Source organism: Lagopus muta, chromosome 6 (genome assembly GCF_023343835.1).
Source record: "Lagopus muta isolate bLagMut1 chromosome 6, bLagMut1 primary, whole genome shotgun sequence".
Lineage (NCBI taxonomy): Eukaryota > Metazoa > Chordata > Aves > Galliformes > Phasianidae > Lagopus > Lagopus muta.
This window is the reverse complement of record NC_064438.1, coordinates 27,835,570-27,856,702: the sequence shown is the minus strand read 5'-3', so window position 1 is coordinate 27,856,702 and position 21,133 is coordinate 27,835,570. Positions and strand designations below refer to the sequence as shown.

General features: G+C 40.1%; 1 protein-coding gene across 1 annotated transcript; it reads left to right on the top strand.

The window, feature by feature from the left end:
• The first annotated feature begins 62 nt into the window (after positions 1 to 62).
• On the top strand, positions 63 to 17,720 carry SLC39A9 (solute carrier family 39 member 9). Its single transcript, XM_048948400.1, has 7 exons — positions 63 to 620; positions 4,300 to 4,408; positions 7,050 to 7,241; positions 7,821 to 7,889; positions 8,982 to 9,067; positions 11,508 to 11,642; positions 13,062 to 17,720. Exons 1-7 carry the CDS (start codon positions 525 to 527, stop codon positions 13,290 to 13,292), a joined length of 918 nt encoding a protein of 305 aa, XP_048804357.1. The 5' UTR covers positions 63 to 524; the 3' UTR covers positions 13,293 to 17,720.
• The last annotated feature ends 3,413 nt before the right edge of the window (positions 17,721 to 21,133 follow it).

Below are 21,133 nucleotides of genomic sequence, written 5' to 3'. Positions count from 1 at the left end.
CAGCACACTGAGGATGGCGGGAGAGAGGCGGGCTGGCGGCCATCTTTGATGAGGGCTCCTGTCTTTCCCGCCTCGCCCGCCATCTTGAAGTCGGGAGGCTCGTGGGTGTGAGGACGTAGAGCCCCGGAAGGGGAAGTGTGGGGTGACGGAGGTGCCACTTGGCCTCTGAGGCAGCTGTGGGGCCCGTGGCACAGTGCGGCCTCCCCGCGGCCTCTCCCTGCTAGCAGCTGTCCTTCCGCTTGCCGCTTCCCCACACTCCCTGGGGACAGCGAGGCCCTCCCGCCACGCCCGTTGCCTCAGGTGAGGGCCGTTTCTATTCCGGCCCGGTCTACCGCTCTTCGTCCCCTCGCGGCGCTGTCAGCGGCAGAGAGGCCCCGGGCCCTCGGGGCTGAAGCTCGGGACGGGTAGCCATGGCCGAGAGCCCCTCTTGGGACCTCGGCGTCTGCACGGGCTGAGGCGTGAGGGCCGAGGTGGGACGGGTGCTGTTGAATTTCGCTTAAAGGAAGCGGACAGAGAGCAGCGAAATGGATGACTTCCGTTCCATCTGCCTGCTGTCCCTGGCCATGCTGGTCGCCTGCTATGTGGCGGGGATTATTCCCCTGGCCGTGAACTTCTCGGAGGTAAGAGGGCTTTGCCCAGCCGCACCTTAGCTGCTGTGGAGGGGTACAGTTTGCCTCAGGAACCGCTGAGGTCACAGGTTGAGTCACGGTGTGTCTGTGGGCTGCTCACTGGAGGTGCAATTCAAAAAATGTTCTCTGAACGCTTTGTTTTGGTTCACGGTTTAGTTCGGGCTTTGTGTTACTGATGAGGCAAACCGTATCACTTTGGTTACAGCTCAAGTTGATGTATTGCTCCCTGTGTCTCAACTTTCTGACGCATGCTGTGGCTGTGTAGGGTTTTACTGAAAGGGAGGGAGAGGCACTATTGTGAATGGAATAGGGGTTCAAGCAGTACAGCAGTTTTAAAGTGTGCACCACTTGGGTGCATCTGAGAAATGGTATGTCAGAGTTATTAAGGTTACAGATTCTGGACCCAACATCCTTTAATGCCAGTGTGGGTTTTTTTTTATTATTATTTTTTCTTTCATAAAGCTGTGGTAGAGTGACAGTTCAATTGTTCTAAGCCAGCAAGAGCCCTCTTATGAGAGGCTTTCCATTTCTGCTGGGACCAGTACCATTTTTGGAGACTAGAAAAGAACTGGAAGAGAAATGACTTCTTCCACTGTATCACAGAGATTATTGAACCTAGCCTTTGGTCTTGTGATCACTAATGTAGTGGATGCTTTGGGAGCAGTAAAATGAACAGTGTAGAACAGAAATCTGTTAATTTTGCTAACGATGTAGTCCACTCAATGTTTTGAAATGTCAGAATATACTCTGAAATCTTTGTGTAAGCAGTAGTTTGGTTATGTTTTGCTGTTGCTTTGTTTGATGCTTTGACAGAAATTCCCTTACATAACTTCAAGACTGCACAGCTACCTTCTTGCCCTTCAAAACTCAGTTTTGCCCTGAAGCATCAAAAGGACTTTTTGTGAATTTGCTGCCTCGTATTGAATCAAATAATCGCTTGAGTTGGAAGGGACCTTCAGAGGTCATCTAGCTCAACTCTCCTGCAATGCACAGGGGCATCTACAATGAGATTAGGGTGCTCAAAGTACCGTCCAGCCTGACCTTGAGCGTCTCCAGGGATGGGGCATCCACCAGCTCCTTGGGCAACTTGTACCAGTGCTTCACTAATCTTATTGCAAAAAACTTCTTATATCCAATCTGTATCTCCTTTCTTTTAGTTTGAAACCATTTCCCCTTATCCTATCACAGAAGACTCTGCACGGTAATAGTGCTCTAAAATTTTTTTTATATATATATATGGATTTATGTTTCCTCATGTCTGTGTGCACTACACGTGTGTACAAACAAGTTCATTGTGTTATCATAAACTCTTAGGAATTCTTAGTTCCGTTCTACACTTGCCTTAAACTTGCTGCTTTTGTGCTCCACGTGCTTTACTGGTTTAAAAAAGGAGAGATATATCTGCAGATATTTTATGCATGCACAAATTAGTTCTGAAAGTGTCTAATTAGGGTATATAATTGTCTTGTTTTAAGTGATTGCTCAGCCTGTGCAACATGGACAACTTTAGAGTGAAATAATTGGAGTGCGTGTTTTGTTGTTTGCAAAAAGTTTTGTAGGTGACTTCAGTGAGAGAAAAATGCACTCTGTTAGGCTAACCCTGGGTCAGAAACTGTGTTCTGACACTTCTTGAGGCACACTTACAACAGTGGAGTTATACAGCTTATAGGGCTGACTGGAGTGAAAGTGCTTGGTGCTGAAAGCAGGTGTGAGGTTTTTTAGGTCCAAGTAAGGTTTGAAGATTTTAAACCAAGGAATACAGAACAGCTGGCTAACTTGAGGAATTTAAGATTTTCTGTGTATTTTTAGCATTGTTTACTCTGTTCCTCTTTCTAACGAGACACACAAGTGGTTTTGGAACTGAATTTATTTGATTTCTTAGATGAAACTAGATGACTTTTGCCTGTCTGAATAAGCTGCTGTTATTATATCACTATATTCACCATTTCAAAGTATTTCATATTGAAAAAGAGATGCAGACTTCTCTTGAAATAGCAACTCATCTGCATTCATACATTTTTTAAATTCACAGGTGTCTGAACTCAAGCAGTGCTGTGTGTTTGCAGTAGTAATAACACCACAGGTGTGTTTTGGCAGTACTTTTACTCATACATCCAAGTGCAGATGTGCACACATGCTGTGTAGAAGAGAGGTCATAGCGCTGCAATATAAAAGGCATCTTGTTCTCATTTTGAGGCACTGTAATTTGGCAAAACTACGTCAGGATCAGTGGGTCATCTCCTGCATATCGCTACTCAAATTTTCCCCAGTAATGAGCTGTGCATCCCTGCAGAGCCTACTGTTTTCTCAAGGCCAGCGTCACCTCTTTAGGTGAGATTAACCAACGTGTCACTGCAGCAGGGTGAGAGAACAGATGGCGTCATGCGATATGCTACCAGTGGTTTCCCATCGTTTGAATGCTGACCTTTGTTTCCAGGACTTTGGAAGTCAATGTTTGTATTTGGTGACACACATCTTCGTGTGTGGGAGATGATTGCTTTGCCATTGCCAAATATATGGTAATCGGTTGTTACAGGGATCAAAATTTTTGCTATTACAATATGCTGTATTTTATTACAGAAATAAATAAATAGAAGTGAACTCTGCAAGGATTCTATTAGGTGTTTATAGAAGTGGATTTTCAGTGTATTGCTTTGACTTTAGCCTGTCAATGTTGTAGTCATAAGGAAGCAAAAAGTAAGAGTGGACCAACATTTTATATTGGAATATATATATATATATATATATATATATATATATATATATATATGTACAGAATTTAAACAAATGGTGCATCAGTGAAGGGGGAGGCAGTATCTCTAAGGTTTTGTTTGGTTTGGTTTATTCCAAAATTACAATGTAACTAGAGGGATGATCCTTACTCACAGTAGCAAATAGTTAGTTATCTTTTGTGCTGTTTTTTAATAATAAAGCATGTCGTTGAAACTTATCCTGGAATGTGAACTAGTCACTGCTCTTGTCTACTATATGATAAAAGCATGAAATTTGTATAATTTTAAGATTTAAGTACAAATTTGCAAAACTAACCAACGTAGCCGTTTTCTGTCTTTGTATAAACATAGCTGACTTAGTGGTTGATTGGACATACTTGACCAACATATTTGCATCTGTAGAGACTGTTACATTTTTGTCCTTCTTGCTTCTCTGACTTTTATTAGGTTTTATTTTGGTATTTTTCTTTGTCGTTTTTGGGAACAGATGATTTGTTGTGCCATACCTAGGTGAGGCTTTAGAGAACTTGCTTGTTTAAGTGTGATTTCTAATATATGGATCTGTTTGATAACAAAACCAGACAGGAGGTAAAATGTGGAATTGCAAATGTGCTCCAATTCAGACACTCCATGTTCCTTTGTCTCTGTAGGTTTTGCAGTTTGAGGGGGTGAATTAGCACCAAATAATCATTAGTGCCCAAGATAACGATCCATGCCGTTCTCATGTATGTGGTGTTTCATTTCTTCTCAGGCATTGCTTTTCTAATGGGTTGTCTCTTTCATTTCTTATTTCAGTTGTTTGTGTCAGACCCTGGATATGCTCATTAGTGAATAAGAATCAGGAGTAGGTTTTGTGCACTTTGAGCTCTGTTAATGGGGGAGAGTAAGGGAAGCACCATTCTTCTTAAAGGTGATACTTGTTTTGTGCTTGCTTGCAGGAGAGATTAAAGTTGGTGACTGTTCTGGGTGCTGGGCTGCTGTGCGGAACTGCCTTGGCTGTCATTGTGCCTGAAGGAGTACATGCACTTTACGAAGACATTTTGGAGGGTAAGAACAAAAACTGTGTCTGTAGGTGGCCATGTTCAAGATAACCTAGGCCATAGTTCTATGACTTACCAGGGTCTGCTAACATGAGATTGGCAGGGAGTATCACAGCAGTATGGTGCAAATGCAGCATAAAATCACTGCTATAGATAAAATACTGTGTGTTCCTGCTGGTTTGACAGAGAAGCGCCATCAAGCTGTGAATCAGGTGATTCTTGCTGAGCAATTTAGCCATTTGCAGGTCTCTTGTACCAGTCATGGAATCACAGCCTGTTACAGTAGGTTATGTGTAATGTTTTTTATTATGGAGGGGGTCAAACTTTCACTGGTATCTTGGAGGAGAGGCATAGGGATGTCTCTGTGGGAGGAAAAGCTTATGGGCTATTTGCTGTTGCTTTTTTGTAGTTTAGTTCACTACGCATTTTAGCAATAGAAGTGTTCTACAGATCTATATGGACTTGCCACTTTGTTTTCTCCTTGAAACTGTAGAACTTTTAAGTATGCATAACTCCTTACAAGTGTAGAGAAAGTCCTCTGAATGGCAGCTGCCTACTGCCCACAGCAGTCCGCTTGTTTTAATGACGGCCCTGCTGTTCTAAGCCAGTTAGAATGACCTGAAGCTGGAACCAGGCTTCCTCGGGGCAATCAGCTGACAACTGTGATCACATAGAAGTGCCTCCTTCTCTGCAAATTAGCCCAGTCTTGGGTGGTATGAGCGCATCTTGTACAACATAATCTTGGATAGACCTTGATTTAAGGTTATAGCTTTATTTTAAATAGCTGGGGCTAATTAAATTAGTTTGCAGTACACTTTATCTTGCTTTAGCTTGGAGCATTGTGCTGTTGGATTACCATTGCATGCGTGAGACTTCAGTTTGTTCAGAACCAGGAATTTGTTGGAAAGGTAAATGGCAACAACTTAACAGTTGCAGGAGAAAGGTCTATTTAGTCATGACTGTAGAGAACGTGGCAGTTGTCTGTAGTTGAGAGATAATTATAGTACTGTTTTTCTCGTGCTACTGTATTTTTCTTGTTTCAGTACCCTTAGAATTTTTTTAAGAATCCACTTTAATCTGCAGTTAGCTTTTGCTATTTTTTTCTGTTTTGCTTGAGATTTAACATAAACAGAATATATAAAATCATCCAGTATCAAGAAATGGAAAAACCTCTCAATTATGCTTTTATGTGCAGTAATTTGCATGCTGTGGTGTAGGATGTCTCTAATGAGCTGTAGCTGTGGCTTTGCTCTCCGTTTCATTTTAATTCTAAGTGAAATAGATTTTATTCTAATGATACGAGCAGTAGTAAATGCGGTTAATATGAACACCAGCATATTTGTGTTCATATCTACATCCAGATGTTTAGAGCTACAATTTTTACAGTATATATTTTGGGAGGGGCAGGAGGGATGCACTGGGGATGTCAGTAACATTTATCTAGTAAACAAGAACTTTTTCCTGTGGATGACTTCAGGCTCAATTCTGAACTCACCGTATTGTGAAGAAAGTGATTCTGTCTTTAAAGAAATATGTAAGTGGCATCAAGAGAATGATTTTCTTCTGATAGTTCTGCTTCCTGTCATCCTACTTGTAATTTCCCCCAGCACACTGCACTTGCAATCAAATCCTAAGGCGATGGTTTCACCTGTTGACCAGGGAAGATAAGGAGATTTTTTTTTTCTTTTTATATTGCAAAGGAGCAAAATTCATGTTACAGATTTAACTACAAAAATGAATGTGGTATCTTTCCTAGAAAAGTAGGATAATCAAAGGTGTTTTTTTTTTTTTTAAACTATTTTTTCTTAAGACCTTTCATGCAAATACTAGAAGGTTGTTTATATGATTAATAGTGTTCCCTAAGTGTAGGGAAGGGACAAAAATAATTAGAGTTATTATCATTGGGTCTAGCAAAAAGAAGAAATGGTTTCCTATCAGAACATTAAAGGGATTTACAGGTAGGGTTGTAAGCAATTTTCCCTGCTCTGGAGGTGGAGGCAACTTGTACTGAATGATAGGTAGCTCAGGACCCTGGAATACAGCGTGCATTTCAAACATCTGATTTAGCTTTGAGATATCAGATGTGGAAGTAGATTTACTGTGTCTGTTCCCCCACTGGAAGCATTTGAATAGCACTTACAGTGTCTAAAGTGGCTTGCCTGCCATGGAAGTACAATTACTTATTGTAAAAGGCACACCATGGAGCATGAAATTCCTGTTCTGCATCACCCAAAGGGTTTCCAAGCATAATGGTTTGTCTCTAGTTGAGTTAGCAGGGGTTTAGAAAGAATATATGATTCAGATGAGCATGGAGTCTAAACTGAGAAATTGAGTGTGCGCTGTGTGCCATGCGGCAGGTGGGGACTTAACTGAAAACTCTTTATTCCTCATCTTTGCTTGTACCTTTCTAATTGTCTTTGTGGTAGTTGGTAGAAGAAGGAATTCTTCCCTTACATCTGCTGGAAACTGAGAACTTTGTTAAACCAGGTAACTGCGTGCTCTCCTAGGAAACTGAGCTAAGAAAACCGTGAAGCAGTGACTACTGTGCGTTGTCTAAGAATGCATGAGGAGCACTGAGCAACGGAGGAAAGAAATGATTGCCTCACGTTAGTCTGCTTTCTCCTAACCTGTTAGTTTGCCTGCTGCAGGGAAGCATCACCCAGCAAATGAGATGCAGCATGTGATGGAGTCTGAGAAGGTCGCTGAAATCGCTGTTGTACATGAGTATGGCCATGACCATTCCAGGTTGCACGCATACATTGGTGTTTCACTTGTCCTTGGCTTTGTCTTCATGCTTCTGGTTGACCAGATAGGCAGCTCTCACGTGCACTCTACAGATGGTGAGTAAGGAAACCCTTCAGTTAAGCTTGCTCATTACTTCCAATTAGCAAGGTGCAATTTCATGAATGCTATTGGAATTTAATTTGACCAGTCACGTCCAGAATTTCAGTAGGTGCAGTATGAACTTAGAGCAGGATATGTTTAAAATGTTTGTTCTGGAAATCTGTTCTGAAATCCAGCAAAATTTGAGTGTGTGCTTCATTAATGTAAAATAACTGTGCAAGCATGATAGGGTGCGGAGAGTGTTTTTACGCTTGAATTATTGTCTGATTTGCAGTATTTTTTGGTTTTCCAAAAGACTTCTGCCAGAAAAATCTGTGGTTTGTACATATTGTGACCCTTTTCTGTGTCATCAGAGCAAGTAGCAGGAGAAAATTGACTGTGGTCTGTGTTAGAGATGCACATTATGAAGAAGAGTATTTAAATTTAATGCAGAAATGCAGAAGCTGATAATTTTAAATGCAGCTTTCTAAGGTGTTTATCACTGCTAGAGATGTATGGTAATATTTGGATTTTTTTCTTCCAGCTTACTTTGTGTATTCATTCTTTTACCTTTGCTTTCTTCATGTCCCTTTCAGATCCAGAAGCTGCTAGATCAGGCAATTCCAAAATCACCACAACGCTGGGATTAGTGGTCCATGCTGCAGGTAATGTGGGACCTTTGTTAAAACTCGAGGGCGACTTCCATTGCTGTGCAGTTTGTCTTTAGGTGTGATAGAAATACTTGTGTTCTGGTTTTGAAGATGCCGTGTTTTATACCAACAACAAAAAAGCAATGTTCCCCACCAAAACTGATGGAGCAAACACACTCCAATGCTCAAAATGTTTCCTGGAATTGTATTCCACTGCTGTGTTTCCTCTCCTTTATTTTTCCCATCTATAATTTCATGTGGTGCTTAATTCCTGCCTGTACAATTCTTGGCTGACTTCCTTATCTGCTATATTTTAATATATGCTTAAACATGTAATATGTAGTATGACACATTTTTAGGTTTATTTGTTGGCTCAACTGACATGAAGAAAAGTAAAACCACCAAATAAACAAAAAAATTGCCAAAATAAACCCAGGACAATCTTGTGATAAGAAAGGAGTTTATAGAGTAGAGCTGAAATATTTAACTGAAATGCACGTATGTTGACTTGCAGGGGTTGAAAGGGTTGTGAATAACTACAACATCAGCATGGGTTATACATTATATATGTAATATAAACATGCTTATTGTTCTCTTCTGCTGAGAATTACTGTGCAGATGTCCTAAAATGTTTATCCAAAGGTTATGTTTCACTGATGAAAGTATATATTAAGGATTAATATAGTATCCATCTCCCATTTCATATTTGTTAAATGAGAAAAAAGTAATGTTTAAATGTAAATAGAAATAGTAGCCGTTAATGTTCTTTCAATGTTTAGAATCTGAAACAGCTTGTTTAATTTAGAGAAGAGGATGCTTTTAGACAGAATACTAAGCCTAGTAAACTTGTTGCCTGATTCTAATTTGACAGACTGCATCAATATTGAACAGATTCTTATTGTACTTTGTATGGTTTTGAGGAAATGAGAGCTGCTGCCTGAAATTGTGCCCTAAAAGGCAGTGGGGAGTGAATGATGTGTGGGGCTGTTTCTGTTGATAGAATTTTGAATATCAAGACTTTTCAAATGTTTTCTACTGCCAACCAGCATGAGGGAAAGCTGAAACTTACATGAAGGAGTAACTCAGGAATTCTTATTCTTCTTTCAGCTGATGGTGTTGCGTTGGGTGCAGCAGCTTCTACTTCTCAGACTAGTGTCCAGTTGATAGTGTTTGTCGCAATTATGCTGCACAAGGTAAGCCAACATCAAAAACCCGTGTATTTTGTTCTTTGAAAGACAAGTTAAAGCATACAGAACTTACACAAGTTCTTAAGTGTCCTTAGTGATGTAATCTGTAAACGAACAGATTAGTAATTCAACTTCAAGGACCAAAATGCATGTCTATGATGTATGACAGAGTAGCAAATGATGGGTGCTAAGTCTGCAAGAGAAGGTATTGATGCTTGTTACTGCCTACCTTGTCTGCAGTGGCTAACGAGACTGTCTCTCAAAAGTGATGTGAGAAGAACAGCTCTTTAAGAAATGTGTCAGCATCACGTTATGTTTTCTGAAGCAAATTTATTTTGAAGCTAGTGAAGCTAGCTTTTGGTGATGTTGTCAGGGTTGGGTTGGTGTGCTGCTTGTTTTTCATTTTCCTCCAATATCTAAAGAATTCAAAAAAATATTTGCGGATAGCGACAGGACGAGGGGGAATGGTCTTAAGTTGAGATGGGAGATTTTGTCTAAATATTAGGAAGAAGTTTTTCACACAGAGGGTGGTGATGCCCAAGGAGGTTGTGGATGCCCCATCCCTGGAGGCATTCAAGGCCCAGCTGGATATGGCTCTGGGCAGCCTGGTCTGGTGGTTGCACATAGCAGGGGTTTGAAACTGGGTGATCATTGTGGTCCTTTTCAACACAGGCCATTCTGTTAATTCTTACTGCTGTAAGAAATGCACACGAAGTTCTAGAGGTTGACCACGGGAGTATGTGCTAGTGTATTCAAGGAGAGATTGTGGTTTTATGCCCATCACACAGGATTTAGGGTTTGGTTTTTGTTGTTGTTGTTTCTTTGGGGTTTTGGGGTTTTGGTTTTTTTTTTTTTTTTTTGCCTCTATTGCCCAGAAAATGGAAAGGACATTTATGTAATGAAAGGTTTTACAGTTTGCAGGGTTAGTCTTCTGAGCCTACTTAATATTGGATACTGAAGAAAGCTTCAGATGCTGAGGAAAGAAAGGTTAACCTTTAACAGCTTTAATGTCTGTCATATCTGCAGGAAAAAACTCATAAACAGCTTTCTCATGGGAAAATGATGTTTACAAGAAGAGCTTTCTTTTCTTAGTGTTTATGCAAGAATGTATATTGACTGTGTAGGTTCCAGATGTGTGCTGATGTGTATGAGTTACAGAAGCACATACACACACTGCAGTAGTTAGTCATACATTCATCTAAAGTCTTGCTTGCACAACTGCGTATCCAAAATGTTAGGAAATTCCCATCTAGAATGATTTCATTCACTGTTTCTGCAATAAATGGTTCTTTATGCAACTCACTACAAAGGTAGTGCTAAGTGTTGCATCTTCCTGCAAGGCTTACTTTATGGCTTGTGCCAAGTGAAATTTTGCTTTCACTATTCTAAACATTCAAAGTCACTGTCTTCTTAAATTGTACGATTGCACAATTTTGGAAGAAAATTTATCCTATGAAATAGATCAAGAAATGGTTGGTATTGAAGCAGTGTATCTTCTGCGGCCTCGTGGATAAGAAACTGTGCTCACACATAAAAGGGAAAAGAGTTTGTTGTTGTTGATGTGCAGTTGAATGGTGAACAAACCAGAAGAGCACTTAAGTCTTTGTTCACTTGGAGGCTGATAGCTATCTATCTTTGGGAATCTTTTTCCCTCGGTGTTAATTATAGAATTTTTCTGTTCTAGCTACAGAAACCAACCATCTAGGAATGCCCAATACCAGATGGAAAAAAGAAATTACAGGAGTTAATGGAAATACAGAGATTATAGCAACTACTTAAATCAGAACAAGCATATTAATGGTTATGACTACACAGATATCTCTACTTTTTCTGTACCTTTCCTAGCATTGCACTAATACTATTTAACACTGTATGATGACTGCAATCCTTGTTCTAGAATCACACAAGAACATCTTAACTCCTGCTTCTATCCCTTCTTTATGTAAAGAAATAATTGACAGTATGGGTGGAGCAATCCATATCTGTGAGTCTGCAGTTGGAGATTATTCCATTAATTTTTTCTGTATGAGCTTTCTGATATGTGTTACTACCCCAAAAGGGATGTGCCGTAACACAAAGCTACAACATCAGTTACCTAAGAAGGGAGAGCATTTTGTAGTTCACAACTCCTATTTCCTTCTCTCTGAAGAATTAAATACATTTGTCTGCCTTATTTTACTTTTAATTCATTGGTGTTGCAGTAAATAGATTGTAGGCTGTGGCTTGTTTGAATGAGGCAGAATATGGGTTTCCACTAAGATGGGGCATTATGTAGAATTCCACTTATTTGAGTTACTGAAAATATACCTTCTTTCCCTGAATTTCTTCCAATTCAGTGCATTTCCGTGGAGCAAGTCATATTTCAACTAAGTTCTTACATTATCTTTCAGGTAATTTTAAAAGGCTTGGATTACTAGCAAGTAATTGTTTCATTCTGTTTCTGCAGGCACCAGCTGCCTTTGGCCTGGTTTCCTTCCTGATGCATGCTGGGCTGGAACGGAATCGAATTAGAAAACACTTGCTGGTCTTTGCACTGGCAGCACCTGTTATGTCCATGGTGACATACTTAGGGCTAAGCAAGGTGGGTCTGTGATTCTGTTCTGCCCAAAATGTCTATTAGTGGACAAGTTAGAAGAAATGAACATCAGATAAAATTCATAAAACATAATTCTGAATTGCCTGAAGAATTCAGCAGAAGTAGTATTTTTTATTTTTAATAGATAAAAAGTTAGCAATATAAGTATGGGAAACAAGCAAACAAAGAACAATTGCATTCAATCAGAACCAAAGATACAGTTCCTACATATAGGTTGTTTAGAAGACTGATTTCTGTCTTTTTTTTTCCTTTCTGTGTGTTGTGCTTGACAACTCAGCATATTTACTTGTATAACACACCATATCTGGTGACTGCGTAGTTCAATCATTTTCAATGTTGCTGCATGTATTCTCATTTTAATATACAGATAGAAAAGAATCTTTGCTAGTTTTTTCCTGCCATGCTAGAATTCTCTGTTTTAAGTACAAAGGCTTTTTCAACATGTCAGAAGAAGCTGCATCCCTCTTTGCTAGAACAGCCCTTTTGCCTTTCACATTCTTACAAGCATAGTCTTCATTATGTACAGTTCATGTCTGTGAAATGAGCATCTCCCTCCAAATTAAATGCTTCTTTCCCTTCTTGCATCTTCTCTGATACTGCTGGTTCCTACAGATACTTCTGTAGGCTGTCCTGGTTACACACTATGAGGCTACGTCATAAAGAATTTAAAATGTTATCTCGTAAAACTCAAAGCATGACAGAAAAGATGAAGTAAATCCTTTACTTGCTGGAAGGAAGTTCTAGCTGGTACTGCAGTGCAGGAAGTACCAGAAAGGATTTGTGACTAGAAATGAGAATGGTGTTTGAGCGCTCTGCTGATGTTGGTTTTGCATTTTGCACTTCAGAATGGACAGAATTGCTAAGGCATAAAGACTGGGGTAGAAGATGCATTTTTTTCTCTTTGGAAAAAGTAGCCTGAGAGATTACCAAAGAGCTAGCATTGCACTTGAGTTGGAGACTATTCAAGAAGTGTTTTGAAAATCATATGACTGGTTTTGCATTTCATTACAATTAATGATGCATTATTTGGGGCTTAAATCTAGCAATTCCTGCTCTCACCACCTGCAGATATTTAAAGGATAACATTTTATTTGAACACTGTTTAGAAGGAGAGTCAGTCCTGAGTGTCGTTCCTCAGTTTGATGGCTTTGCAGTCTGAACCTTGTATTTTTTGAAACATAATTTGTCCCTCATCAACTTTATAATTCCTGTTGCCACATGTGAGGTGAAGACATTAAGCAACACCTTAATTCGCTCACAGCGATAACAGCTTGAAGTTGGTATAAATCCTACTGTGTCTGGACCTTTGTAGGATTTCTTCATTATTGATTGAAGAACTTATGCATACCCTGATTTTTTTTATTTTTTTTTTTCCTCCTCTGTGTTTTTGTTTCAATTCCACAGAGCAGCAAAGAAGCCCTTTCAGAAGTTAATGCCACCGGAGTTGCTATGCTTTTTTCTGCTGGGACCTTTCTTTACGTTGCTACAGTTCACGTCCTCCCAGAAGTAGGAGGAATCGCGCATAGCCACAGACCTGAATCAACTGGAGGAAAAGGACTCAGCCGTCTGGAGGTGGCAGCCCTGGTCTTAGGATGCCTTATTCCTCTAGTTTTGTCCATTGGACACCATCACTAAAAGCTCGAATTTCACCGGTCTTCTCCTTGATCTGACATGAGCAGTAAATGTCAGCTGCTCCCTTTATCATTGTCTGTCTTATCCATCATCCATCCCATCTACTTTATGGAGTTCAGAATGAACCTTGATTGCAAAATGAGGAATACTGGGAAAATTTTTAGTATAGCAAAAGGTACTTTGGCAGCCGGACATAAATTCTGTGTAACTTTTCTGAAGACATTTGCTATTTTAGTTGTTGCTTACGGCCCTATTCTCAGGGAAGATGGAATTTGGAGTTTAAGAAAGGTGAGCGGGGAAGAATGTAGTGACTCATCATGAAATTGCAATCACCAAAGCATCCTGCAATTGAGCTTTCACAGCTGAGAAGATAAACAAAGAATGGCTGCCTTTTGAGAGGTTGAAGTCTTACAAATGAAGAAGGGGACTCTCCCCCACTGAATCCATGTCGTCTTGACAATGCAAATGGTTCTTGTAATGTTGATCATTAATTGTATTACAGGAGTGGGCTACACTCAGAATTCTGGACAAAGGTGCTGTTGTAACAGGTGTCGCTGATAGGAAAGAAGTACTGTAGAGAAGGTGTAATGTAGGAGTAGGAAATGAACAGGCTAAGAAAGAACAAATTTTTCAGTGTATTCAATTATTTAAGATAATAGAAGCAAGGAGAGTGTCACTTTGGTTGTTCATGCAGTTGTTAATAAGTTTGAAACGGGCAATATTTTCTTCTGACATGTAAAGCACCAAAAACATTAGCAGGTATTAGTAATTTGGTTCTGTGATTACACTGCTGCTACTTGTGAGAGAGATCCATATTGTCCTTTGAAATCAAGCTCTTCTGGACTCTGAGGAGTAGAAATCTGATGGAAATAGGTGATGAGGGACCAGAGAACTTTACTGGCTCACTTTCAAGAGTCTGAACCACTGACATCGGTGGGGACATGTGTTGTTTCCTTTTTGTTGTTGTTTTGTTCCATTAAATAAAATATACTAAGGCTAATGTAATAAGATCTATAGGTAAATATTTATGTTATGATAGGGTACAGAGTGTTTCTGAAGCAGTTCTAAACAAACAAGAACAAACAGACAAAAGCAAAACCTGGTGGGTTTTCAGTGGCCCTGTTAGGCATTTTGCTTTTCCTTGGGAATCTTGCATTCACCTCTTACAGATGATCATTAGTCTAGTGAAACTACTTGAGGACTTTTTGCCAACTGCTGATGCCTCTCAGTGCAAATGGGTGCTAAAAGATCATCCCTTTCCAAGGCACAGCGTTTTGTTTTATTTTTTGTCAGGCACCTTTTATCTTATGCAAATTATACTATACTTCAATAACTGTAGTGCATTGAAAAGTCAGGAATGCTTGATGTGCACAGACTGAGCTCTTTAGGGGCAAACTTTTTAATGCTGTACCCTTTTTAAGCTATACTTTTCCTGCACTTTTTAAAGATAACATTGCCAAATAGTTTTTTTATATGGATTTTCAAGGCTTGAAGTATTTTTCCTGAAGTGCTTATTGTTTCAGTTTGAATGGCCGTGTCTCTTTCGTGCCATTTATTACTTATACTACACAGGCCATCGTGCCTCTTAACTTCTTCACATTTTGTCATTTTCCTAATTGTCTGCTAGGTCAGTAATGGGTATGGCCTGGCTCTTGGAGTAGTGGTTGCTGTGTCTGTTGGCTTTGTAACAACCTAAACGTGTTCTGGATTTGTACCTGGTGCTGATCCCAGGAGTACTTATTTGCGTATTTTACAGGAGGTTAATTTGAAAATAGTTGCAAAGTGACTAGAACTTACCTTCTTCCACAATATTATTTTGAAGATAGAATTGATTTATCAGGCCTGAACAACATCAGACCTTCAAAAGTTGTTTTGTTTTTTGTTTTCTGATTTACAACTGTGAAATTAATGGTGTGGATGAGATCTGCATTCTTAAAGCATTTTTTACAACATATATATGCAGCTAGTAACTTAGTAGTAAGTTACCTGCTAAAAAGTTCATTGACAGAGGCTACTGCAAATGATGTGAGTGGTAACAGGGACATTTACACCGGAGTTCCCAGTGTTTTTCCTTATTTCCCCTTCATTACCTTCTTTCCTTCTGATCTCGCTATTTTACCTTTCTTAATTCTTCCACATAACTGAACTGTTTCCAGAAGCTGGAGAGCTTCAAGGTCTGTAACAAGTCAGGAAATAATGATGTGGTAACAGATGCTTACATGTTGTAGAACAGCATTTCTAGAAGTGTAGGCTATCTGAATCTACAAGTTGAGTCTTTTTCTCCCACTAGCCATTCATAATGGAGGAAGGAGTTCTCTTGAAAACCAGTCCAAAGAGCAAATTGTAATGAGCCTGATGAATTTACCTGAGTGCTGATTCCTGCTGGTGATGCTGACGCGCACCAGGCTGTGGGGAACCTGTTCACATTTGCAGTGTCCTAGGAGAGCCTTGAATTTCTCTCAGATGCTAGTCCAGCAGCCTTTACCTCGAAAACACTACATCTGGAATCCAAGTGACAAGAAGCAAAAAATGACTCTGCTGTTACTTTTACATCGTTTTCTTTATGCAGAGCCACATTTTTATCGTCTGTCATTTGTGCACACATCCAACTCCACTCATTACATCAGCATTTTGACACTGCTTCCCTATGGCCTCGTTTTGTGTGTAACAGTTCTGATGTCTTAGGGGCTGTGGATGATACCTTTTAGGGGTCAGTGTGTGTTGATGAGGATTTGTCAGCCAGTCTTGTCACTGCTGGTATAACCTTCAGCATACTAAGCATAGCAGGTGCCACTGGTTAGAAAGTGTCATCTTTGCTTTTTGCCTATCCCTCAGGTGATGTTGACAGTTTGGGACAGCCACTCAATGAGTCATGGTCTATTGGCCAGGGTATAGCAGAAGGTGAGGGATGTTTTATTAAAACACTGACAAAATTATCATAAAGAAGTCTGATAACACAGTTTTCATTTTGGCACTCAAGTGTTATGAGACTGTTTTGGTGTTTTTTTTGTCTCTGTTTAGAAGTAGCAAATATTTTCTTTTTGCTGCCTCTTCTATTTCTTGTGTTGAACTGTTATTTTCAGTAACAGATGAAGCTGCAGTGACTGAGAAAACTTCTGGTTATGACACGGAGAATATAAAATCATAAACGACTGAACCATTTCAAATTGTTCCACATGGAAGATTATTTTCTTGAAGCAGTGTATTTTAATGAGTTAATGAAGTACCATATTTTATCATATCCCCATTCTTACCTATCTTCCCATCTGTCACAGTAAATCAGTACTGCACGTAGTCAAGGCCATCTGGTATCATTTTCTACTCCTCAGGGGACCTCGGTGCAAGCAAATTCTTCTTTACTCTCTCTGTAATAGCCATGTCTGCTTGTGTTTCTACTGTGAGGTAGGTGGCAGTAGGTCTAGCAGATAGCACTAACCAAGCGCCAGGCATTTTCCCCCTTTTGTTCTCCAACTCCCTCTGGGAAATCTATAATCTTCTCATCAACTGGGCTTTTTTTTTTTTTTTTTTTTTTTTTTCCAGTTTTAATGATTTCTTAATGGGCGGTAGAAACTAAAGTAAAGCTGTGCTTCTCTTCATCTCAGTGCGTTCAGGTACTTTCCATACTGTTCTAATTATTTTATTGTTCACAGTCCTTAAAAAAAAATAAAAATAAAGGAATTAGAAGGGAAATAGTTTTTTCAGTACCTGATGGTAGGTGCTGAAGCTGCTTTGTCATTAACTTGTGTGAAGATGTCACACCAAGATAGGAGCTTTTGATAATTATTCCCTGTGATGTCAGATGGCCAGGAGTTCAATACAAAAACCTGCTGTTAATTCTGACTTCAAAGAACCATTTCCAGCTGAATTGTGTTAGAAAAAGTGTGTTAAGGAGACCCAGGAAAACTACTATGTTTATTCAGGAGCTAGTTCAAAGTCTTCGAGGAGCTTTTGACAGTAGCAGATGTGTGGTGTGGTTACCAGCTTTATGCAGAGTAACACTTGCTGTGGAATAAATGTATCTGCTGCTCTCTTCCTGTTCTGTGCTGCTTGGCGTGGGACGCTGGGGGAGGAAGACATGATTATTGTTTTGGGGTGGGAGGAGAAGTGGTTGTGTTGTGGTGGGAAAATTTGAGTTTCAGATTCCTGTTCACTTCAGACTTGTTTAAAAAAGTAATTTTTCTCTGATTTTCTTACATCTCTTAGCAGCCTTGGCTTTCCAGGGAAGAACATGGTGTGGTCATTGCTGTTTACCTGACTCCTTGTATGGAACCGTAATTTTAATGTCTCTTTTTTCAAACCATTTGTACACAAAATCATTCCATGAATGGCTGCCTTATAATTTTTCCACTTTAATTGTGAATGGTTATAAAATAATGTTGCAGTTTTCAATTTGTTTTATTATATTAAATTTTTACTAGGTGCAGTGCTTCAGTGTTGGCTTTTCATTTACCATAGTGGGATTTTGTGACAGCTCCTGCAAAGAGAAATGACAGTATTAAATGGGATGCAAGCATTGCAGACAGTGCCATTTATTTTTGGGTAATTGTGTTTGCAGCTTCCCTTCTTAATATGTGAGCACCGCTTGGAAATCTGAAGCGTGAAACTGACTGCATGTTGAGAGGCAGTCTGGCATGTCGATTTAGACATGGAGTGAATGATTTCAGAGGCATAAATACAGATGTGATTGGACAGCTCTGCTTAAGAGGGGCGTTTGACAACTTTTGTCTCCCACAGAGCGTTTAGGTGTTGGTATTGCTTTGAAGCTCTCTTCCTGCTTATAAGGCAGAGACCTTCTATGTTAGGAGGGTCAGAGGGTGATGGCTGAATCAAGACTGATGGGGACATGCTAGGGCTAAAGAAAATTGAGAGCATAGGGTGAAATGAAAACAGTCAGCCCCCAGCCCCAAATGCAAATGCTGAGTTACTCCATTCTTCTGCAGACTTGGTAGCAGAGCAGGCTCTCCCAAATGAATGTGTGTGATTCGGGTGAGAAGTCAACTTTAAGTATGTATGCAAAACCATACCCTGCCTTTTGCTTTTGTAATATGAGGAAAAACTGTTAATGAAATGTTTCTGCTTGTTCTGCCTTTCATCCCATCTTGTCAGACCCCTTCTCACATCTCAGCATTCTGTGCGACTGCCATGGGATCCTGGTGCAGTCCTCCTCACAGCTCTCCAGTATTGCAGTTAGATGTCAGTACTGACATGGGTTTTCCTGAAGGCAACCTATCCTCTTCCTGCTGCGTGCAATGAAATCAAAGCTGGTGTTAAGCCACAGCTCACTAAGCTTTCTTTTCAACCCCAATACTGATGGTCATTGTAACTGAGAGCTGATTTTTGTTCTTTCTGCAAAGAAAAATACTACACCATTTTCATGCTTCCGAATTTCTCTGGAAGTGTTTTATTTGCTTATGAAATGTTTTCAAGTTCCAAATAGTAGTTGCTAATTAACTTTTAAGTGTTTTTAAGGGGTGTTTAGGCAGGGGATTTGAGAAGAGGTTTGAAAATGGATTTTATCTGAGCCAAAAAAAAAAAAAAAAAAAGCAGAACAATCTTCACCCAGCAAACAGAACATTTCAGAGAGTATTATTAGCATTTGCAGGTTTTCTTAAAAGATATGTTAAAATTCAGTCAGCTGCATGTTTTGTGCTGCAGCTTTTTGGAAGTTGCATGCTATGGCCACCATCAGGATTTAGTGCGAAGTTGAGAATTGTGGTTTGGATTCTTGAAGCAGCTGAAGAGTAAATAAGAATTTAAATGCCAGTCACAAGATGGTTCCAAAGGAAGCACCTGCATAGTTGTTTCAGAACTCTGCGCAGGGCCCTTGCAGAGCAGGTTTCTCAAGTAAGTGGTCTGAAACTGTTGTCATTTGACCTTGGGTGATAAAACTCAAGGAAATGCTAATGACTTAAAGCCATCTATAGTGTGAGGCCATCCTTTCAATAGCTTGCAGATAGGTAATTATCTAACTTCACCTCCCTAATAGCATAGGGGGTAATTGGCAGTGTGCCGAGTTGGTTAGCACACAGTGGGAAGGCGCTAATTAAATGTTGTCCAGGGTGCTGGTGGCAGAATAGGGAAGTTGGCAGGCCCAGTGTGTCCATCGGGCTCAACTCCTGCTCCAGCAGGTACAGCCAGAGCAGGCTGCCCAGGGCCATGTCTAAGCGACTTTTAAACGTCTCCGAGGAAGAGACTCCAGAACCTCTGAGCAGCCTGTGCCACTGCTCCATCACCTGCCCAGTGAAAAAGGATGTATCTTATGTACACTGATGAGATCACTACTGAGCCTTCTCCAGGCCAAACAGTCCCAGCTCTCAGTGTTTCCCATAGGAAATGTACCCTAGTTCCATCCCAGTGACCCTTTGATAGATGCTCTCTGGTACGTCCATCTCTTGTATTGAGAATGTCTTTCTTGTAATAGCCTTTAGAAATCAGATTAAGATTCTGACTTTACTTGGTATATAGATATTCTTCTTGTCTGTACTCTCCAACTGCCCTGTAAGCAGGACTGGATTTTAGACATCCAATTTCAGAGGAAGGGGAATGGCTCTGGGGATGAGGGAAGTATTTATTCTGAAAGCAAAGAACCTTTACACATCCATTTAAGCAATGCCCTTGATAGAGAGGATTTAGATGTACTTCAACAGCAGAAGGATTTTTTTTCTTTCTCTTGTGGTACAGGTTTCTTGACGACCCCATGACAAACAGTTGCCATGGTTGAGATGTGTGTCACTTGAGCAATAAGCAGCATCTCAGCTGATTGTTTGCTATTATTCTTCTGGTAGCTCATAGGACTTGTGGTTAGGAAAGAAATGTCATCTTTTTATGCTGTCTTAATTTGCAAGACAAGATACTTTTAGTGTATTTAATAGAAAGGTTTTTCTGAGTAATTAGATATGAACTCTGCAGCCTGATGTAAATCCTGTGAAGCAGTGAGGAAGGAGGAAGTGCTTTGGGTGTATTTATATGACAAAAGTTACCATACGAAGTTTCAGAACTGAGAAGCTGTGGTGCTGCAGACTTCCTGATGATGGCTGCAGAGAGTTCTTTCATTGAAGGAAAAAAACTCCTTTTCCATTGGCATTCCAATGAGACTCATTAAGGGTGAGTACTGCAGCAAGGAGGTGATGAGCTGTCATTTACTTATTGTTCCAGCTTACAAATTGAACCTTTCTGCTGATGCATGCAAGCCTTACCCAGGTGTCGCCCCAGGCAGAGCTGCAGAGCGCTGGCCCTTCTTGCCACAGTGGTTTTGCCTCCTGCCTAAGATATGTAGAGGTTAGCAAGCCCTTACAGTGAATTTTGGATTAAGAAAAAATGCTTTGTTCAGAAAACATGTAAAACTACTGAAAAGTGAACTCCATTATGACTGACACCAAACCTGTACAGTATCTAGAAATTCTGAAATTCAAGATGAAATCATTGGAAAATAGTTGGGCCACTGGGAGTAATGCTAGGTCTGTGCCTTTGTGCCCAACCTGTGTTCCACATGATGGTTGCTTATGATATTTCATTGTATTGGAGTCTGTGGATATTAATGGATACTAATGTCTAAAGAAACAAGTTTATATGAGTTGTTAATGTTACACTGAGGTGAAAGGGGCTGCTAAAACCTGCCGCAAGCCTTAATGCTACCCTGAATGGCTTTTATTGTAATAACTCTTAATCAAGTTTTCCTTGCTCAGTTGCAGAGGGGCAAGCTGCAGATAACCACAGTGCAGTGAGGTACGTGTCTTGCTGTCCTTTGCAGCATGAGCCCAGTCCTTGTGGTGAGGAAGATGAAGGAGGAGAAGGAGCAGAGGCTGCTGCAGATTAGAGCTGAGGGAACAGCTGAATGAGTAAGT